The 6,424-nt window shown below is 42.2% G+C and overlaps 1 protein-coding gene across 4 annotated transcripts; it reads right to left on the bottom strand.

Moving 5' to 3' along the window:
- Nucleotides 1-2,615: 2,615 nt before the first annotated feature.
- On the bottom strand, nucleotides 2,616-6,343 carry mat2b (methionine adenosyltransferase 2 non-catalytic beta subunit methionine). Of its 4 annotated transcripts, none has more exons than XM_088441123.1 (7): nucleotides 6,170-6,343; nucleotides 4,892-5,089; nucleotides 4,500-4,614; nucleotides 4,086-4,238; nucleotides 3,821-4,011; nucleotides 2,905-3,018; nucleotides 2,616-2,837 (listed from the first exon to the last, which is right to left on the bottom strand). In XM_088441123.1, the coding sequence occupies exons 1-7, from the start codon at nucleotides 6,197-6,199 to the stop codon at nucleotides 2,658-2,660; spliced, it is 981 nt and encodes a 326-aa protein (XP_088297249.1). In that variant the 5' UTR covers nucleotides 6,200-6,343; the 3' UTR covers nucleotides 2,616-2,657. The 4 variants fall into 4 exon arrangements, with proteins under 4 accessions (XP_088297249.1, XP_088297250.1, XP_088297248.1 ...); XM_088441124.1 differs by having other exon boundaries at nucleotides 4,892-5,086; XM_088441122.1 differs by lacking the exon at nucleotides 6,170-6,343 and adding an exon at nucleotides 5,790-6,009 and having other exon boundaries at nucleotides 4,892-5,086.
- Nucleotides 6,344-6,424: the final 81 nt, after the last annotated feature.

The raw sequence follows: 6,424 nt of genomic DNA, 5'->3' as shown, positions 1-6,424 counted from the left end.
CTCGGGTTTTCTGCACACTGTTGGTTCATTTTTCACAATTTTTTTCTATGAAATTCACAGTTTTGAACCATGAAACAGAAAAACAACTGAATACTATGCTGTGAAAATTCTTTTTTTTCCTCACAGGTGTTAGAGTTCAAAAATTCATAGAAAAAAGAGAAAACAAGATTTTGACTTTGGGTTTTCGGCACATTTTTCTATGAGATTCTTTGTTGTTAATGAAATACAGACTAAATACTACCGCGTGAAAGTGTATTTTTTTCCTTGACGTGGGAGTTTATGGTACAATTTAGTGCAAAAAGTCCAAGAAAAAACAAGCTATTGTTTTCTTTATGTACAATGAAAACAAAAAATACAAAAACGGAAAATTTCACTTTTTCTATTGGCAAGTACCCAAATTCTATAGCTCTTTCTTGAAAACAATCTGCTAATGGTTTTTGTGTATCCAAAGTACTAGTGGTATTGGTACTGTTTCAGTATCAGTTTAAAGTTTGTGAGTGCAATGTAATGCGCTAATGCTAAAGTTAGCAAAGTGCATCAGTGACGGCACAGCGAAAAAAGGCTGGCGATTGTCAGTGGCTCAGACGCGGGTTGTCACTTAAGCAAAGTGTCACAAATTGATGTGTGTCTTGAAGTGAACAATTATGCTCCGCTCCCGCTCAAGATGTTGTTCACAACAGCTTTCCTCGTCTCGTTTTTGTCCTCCTCTTCCTCGCGGTTACGACGACAACAGCAAAAAGTTTTGGTCTTGTTTTGGTGTGTAAGTGTGTGTGTGTGTGTGTGTATGGTTGAGTTTGCCTCACACTCAGTGACCTCACAAATGACATCATTGACACACACCAACCAATGATATTAATGTGTGTACTTATTTTAGGTGTGTTTAATTTGTAAATTAAGGCGTTAAAGCCTATGCATAGTAAGGCTTCGTTTTTTCTCACGAAAAAAATGACAATGTATAGTAAGGGTTTTTGGGCGAAAAAACAACCACGTATAGTAAGGCTTTTTTTTTTTTTTGCACAAAAATAAGACCATGTAAAGTAAGGCTTTTTTTTCTCATGAAAAAAAAACAATGTATAGTAAGGCTTGTTTTTTTTTAACTTTGCGAAAAAAAAATGACCATGTATAGTAAGGTTTTTTTTCTCAGTAAAAAAAAATGACAATATGTAGTAAAGGTAATTATTATGTGAAAAAACAACCATGGTTAGTACGCCTTTGTTTGAGCTATTTTTGGCTAAAAAAACGACAACGCCAGCCTTTCTTTTTTTGTGAAAAAACGACAATGCATAGTAAGGTTTTTTTGCGTGAAAAACGACCATGTATAGTCAGGCTTTTTTTTGTAAAAAAAAAAAAAAAAAAGACCATGTATGGTAAGGCTTCTTTTTTTTTCTCATGAAAAAAACGACAATGTATACTAAGGCTTTTTACGTGAAAAAACGATCACGTATAGTGAGGCATGTATAGTAAGGCTTTTTTTCTCATGAAAAAAAACGACAATGTATAGTAAGGCTTTTGTTTTTTAATACATAGTGAAAGACCTAGAATACTAATTCATTTTTTCTTTCGAAATAGATGACCATGTATAATAAGGGTTTTTTTTCTTGGAGGGGAGGAGAAAAAAGCAGCAATGCATAGCAAGCTTTTTTATTTGTACTCACACACACACGCGCACACGCACACAGTTTGTGTGGGAATAAGGAGGAGGACAAATAGACGCAAAAACTTTCCCGGTTGTCTCTTTTAATTTGAGTCTGATTTAACGAGAGCAAAATCAAACGTCAGGTAAGGTGCGTTTGCGAGAGCGAGTGAGGCGGATGGGAGATGGTGGGGGGGGGGGGGGGGGGGGGGGGGGGTGTCGACACCACAACAGATGCTGCGAGAGAACAAAAAGTCGAAGAAGCGTCAGATGCCGTCAGGCTGAAAATAGAAACTACACGCAATCACACTGGAGAGGGACGCGTGTGTGCGAGTTTGTGCGCGCGCGTGTTAACGTGACACCGGAAACGCCTGCCTGAGCAGATGGAACGCACCGAAATATGGACGCGCGCGTCAACTGTACACAGGAAGTGCGCCGCGCTGCAGATGCGTGTGCGCGTGCACGTATTTGTCGATGTCACGAGTGTTTGCGGTGCGAGAAGTGAAAGTGTCCCAAACATAGCTACGTCCGTCGATTTTTTTTGTTTTTTTATATGCTTTTGTAGACGCAAGACCACAAAAAAGCGTCCTTTAATAGTTGTTAGCATCTCGAGCTCAACAATGGTTGAATGGTAAGATGACCATCGTAAGGGTTCTCCCCCCAAAACGGCTTTTTTAGTCATAGAAAATGTACAGTAAGGCTAAAACAAAACAAAACAAAAACGACCATGTATACTAAAGCCTTTACATTGTATGTAGTTAGGTACTTTAGATGGAAAAAAAAACAATGGTTTTCCCTTTTCTGTCGGTTTGACGCCATCTGGTGGCGGACTGTTCATTTTGTCTTAAAACATTCTAATTTTTCCATTCCAGTTTATTTGATCAAACAGGAGGCAAATTGGGAAAATACCGTATTTTAAATGTATAACTTCCTCTTATATTATATCTTGTATAACTGGTTATAAAAACATTGACAAAAAGTGTTTTAGTTGTGTGGCATTTATTGAAAGGGAATGGCGCGTGGGTCAGTGAAAGACGGTCTGCCGCCAGCGTTTGTCGGGGGTGAAAGGCCACAGGCAGTCGGCGATGGCGGAAGCGAACGGTCGCGGCTCCACGCTGAGGCCCAGAACCTCCAGACGGGAGCAGTCCAAGCGAGGGTTGAGCGGTCGCAAGGTGCCGGCCTCCGCTGCCGGCTGCTCCGTTTGCTGCCGGCGGGACAAAAAAAAAAAAGTCAACTCCCGCCCGATGCTGGCACGATGTGCGTCTTCTTACCGGGATGAGATGGTCGGACGGAAGGTTGAAAGCCTGAGCCATAGCCAGCGCCATCTGGTACTTGGTCATCTGCTCCTTCCCGGAATAATGGAACATTCCTCGGATGGAATCATCCTACACACGCAAAAACAGCAGACAGAAGCCATCAATTCGGAATCACTGCTATTCGAAACATGAACAATAGTGCCCCCATGTGGCAGAAAGTGAAACGAATGGGTACAAGCATTAAAAGCAAACACTAATATCAAAAAATTGAGGGAAGAATTGTGGAAGTGAGCTCCTTGAAATTGGATTTTTTGTGTAAGTGAGTTCCTTGATAAGGTGTTTTTTTTTCTTGGTACATACTAGTCCTCCAAATTACCATGTCTAGTAAGACTCCCCTTAAAAAAAACAAAAACAAAAACAAAAAAACAAAGTACAGCATAGTGGATTTAAAAAAAAAGATGTATAGTAGGGCTTAAAACAAGATAATGTATCGTAAGTCTTTCTATTTAAAATGATTACTTAGAATAAGTCCCTCCCCAAATATGACCAAGATGATCGTGCAGAATAAGGCTTTAAAAAAAATTAAAAAACATACAGTAGGGCTTTTTTTCCCGGAAAAAAACAATCAAGTATATTACATATGTATCTGAATAATTGATCTATAATTTATGATTAATCATTGGTGAAAATACCAATATGTAGCAAAGTAGCAAATTACCAAAAAAGCTAGCAGTTCTACTTCATTAATCATTTATAAATACTGATGATAAAACATTGTTTATCTGAGTACCAGTCATGTAAATGTTTTTTTTTTGTTTATGTAGTCAAGTGAATAAATATTGACAATTGCAGACGGCCTGTATTGAGCCTGTAGACAGCAAAGAGGCTGGACCGGTAGCGAAGGTTTTCAAAAAGAAGAAGAAGGCGGTACCCGAGCGGCGGCGGCGCAGAGGTTCCAGCAGACGGCGGCCACGTCCTGCGTGTGCGTGGGGAACCTCTGCTGGCAGTGGTCCATGGCGCAGCTCTCCCCTTGCACAACTTTGGGCCACAGCGCTGTCACGGCGCTCTCTGCCGGAGACTCCACGTCGCCGAACAGAACCGGAACGCGCAGCACCGCCGAGCCTGACGGAAGAGGGGCGCGCACGTTACATAGCCCTGGCTCGCTAGCTAGCGCGCGCCCGGCCCGCGCAACTAACGTGCGCAGTGTTGCAGCGTTTGGCGCTCTCCTTCCAGCTTGCTGCGTCCGTACGCGTTGAGGGGATTGGGCGCGTCGTCTTGGCCGTAAGGCGGATGCCGGCCGTCAAACACGTAGTCGCTGCTAATGTACAGCAGGAAGGCGCCGAAGCACGCTAAGAAAAGACACGCATGTGCCAAATCGGCGACAGGCCTCAAACATTTCTTTCATGCGCGTCATTAATGCAATTTGGCAGGAGAAAATCTGACATTTGGGAAACCACACACTCTTCTATTCCAGATACATATATATTCTTTCATTTTTTTCAAGGACGTCAGACAATGGGTGCTACTGAATGAGGTAATCATTAAGCCCCTTGGATGTAAACATAAATGTGTCATGTGGACATGAGAGCGCGTGTGTGTGTGGGACTAACCGGCCTCCCTGGCGAGGATGGCCACGGCGTGAACGTTGATGTTGTTGGCCGCCTCCGGGTGGCGCGCCACCACGTCAGGGCGACGCTCCGCTGCGCAGTGAACCACCGCATGGGGCTACGCCATGCAAACACACCCACAAATAAACACACTTAGAAACATTGCCATCAGTGCTGTCTCTTCAAGAGTTCACCTCAGAACACAGCAAAGTTTTAGCATACTTTAATCCTGCAGACTACAATACAATGCGAAAGGAACGAGTGCTAGAGAACTACAAAAATGGCGGAAGCGTCCATAATGCGACTTTTGTTACACAGTATTTCACCCGCATAAACTCTGCTAATCATGAATCTTCATTTACTGCTTTTATTTAGCTAAATTGCTCGCATTTTACCTTGCATTGACTCATGAGCGCCTTGACGGCGTCCTCGTCTGTGAGGTCGCAGCGAAGAAGGCGTGGACCGGCCCTGCGGTACGCCGTCCCCGTCACGGCGCAGCCGCGCTTCTGGAACTCCTTGAGGACGTCGCGACCCAGGAGACCGCTCGCCCCAGTCACCAGGACGCGGGGACCCCCTGCCGGAGGATCCTCCTGCTGCACACACACGCCCACAAAAGAGGAAGTATTTTCAGTGTTAGGGATGACCTTATAGTTTATTTAATGTTGAAAATTTCAATTTAAAGGGGAAAAATTCTTGACAAAAAAGTTCTTTATGTGGTCCCTCTAGTCTAAACATGACAGTCTGATAAATTTTACATTGGTGGAATATGAATGAAAATGAAACTCAATTTTGGGAGGTGGCCATTTTGCCACTGGCTGGCCATTACAAATGACATCACAGTTCATCGGGTAACCCACCAATCAAGGTTCAGCTTAGTGCTGGGTTTGATCACATGACATTCACAACCTGAGGCACTGTTGTGTCCATTCTTATTATAGATACGTTGTTTTAATATTATTACATACACAAATGTTCAGGTTTTTCGCGTAGTGATTGAATTTACTTAATTTATAAATGCATCTGATTAACATACACCTTTTGTGTGTTAAACTAGTTTTCTAATAATGGTAGTCTTTTGAAAATGGGATAAAGATGAAGTTTGAATCTTGGATTCTAGTTCCACCTTAAATCTCGACCCCCCCGGCACCGCTTTGAGACCGTCCTAAATTTCTCAAATGTTTGGCACAGGAAAATGACACCGGAAGCCCTGCTTGGAAAGTATGCTTTCATTTAACTCAACCCATTTTTGCAATTGTGTGCACATCACTAAATACGTCATTACTTCAAGTTTACCTGCAGCAGCTTCACATGTCCCGGCCTGAAGTCAATCGTCAGGTGGTTCATATTTTGGATTTAATTCGACAGTATTAAATTTCCTTACGTGAGAGCTGACGCTTGTGATTTCAAAAGGTGATCGAATATCGACGACGTTTAATTTCGGACTTTTATTGAGCGGATTTCACCTCCGCTTCCGGATTATAGGATAGATAATAACCGCAAACCGTCAACCAAGGTCGTGAACAATTTACGACAGCTTCGATTTAAAAAAAAAAAAAAAAAGTAAAAACAAAACAGAAAACTCATTCGTGGTGACACGTTACGTAAGCAACTACTACATTGATTCAACTTCGGGTTACAGGAGAATAACATTGAAAATGATCGTAATACTTCACCTCAACTTGTCCCGATGCAAATCCAGGCATCTGTTCCAACACCGCTAAAACCAGTAGAAACTACTGCAGCTCAATTAAGTCAGGCAGAAATAAAAATCAGAAGCAGTAAAGCGTTATAATTTTAAAGCGAAAGTAAAATCTCTCAACCACAGCACAGGAAAACGCCGCTCTACTTCTTCGTTGGTATTGTTGTTGTTGTTAAATCTGAGTGAAAAGTTGCGTTGTCGCCACCAGCTGGCGATAAAAAAACACGCA

The sequence above is a fragment of the Hippichthys cyanospilos genome, chromosome 18, assembly GCF_059441005.1.
Source record: "Hippichthys cyanospilos isolate Australia breed blue-spotted pipefish chromosome 18, RoL_Hcya_1.0, whole genome shotgun sequence".
NCBI lineage: Eukaryota > Metazoa > Chordata > Actinopteri > Syngnathiformes > Syngnathidae > Hippichthys > Hippichthys cyanospilos.
The sequence above is the reverse complement of the archived record's forward strand: the minus strand, read 5'-3'. Positions and strand labels throughout refer to the sequence as shown.

Excerpts from the sequence above, each read along its gene's own strand:
- mat2b (XM_088441121.1), bottom strand. The coding sequence starts at position 5,840 with ATGAACCACCTGACGATTGACTTCAGGCCGGGACATGTGAAGCTGCTG. Across the intron at positions 5,090-5,789 it reads GACATGTGAAGCTGCTGCAG|CAGGAGGATCCTCCGGCAGG; the intron begins GTAAACTTGAAG and ends GTGTGTGTGCAG. Across the intron at positions 3,019-3,820 it reads TCTGCGCCGCCGCCGCTCGG|GATGATTCCATCCGAGGAAT; the intron begins GTACCGCCTTCT and ends TTGCGTGTGTAG.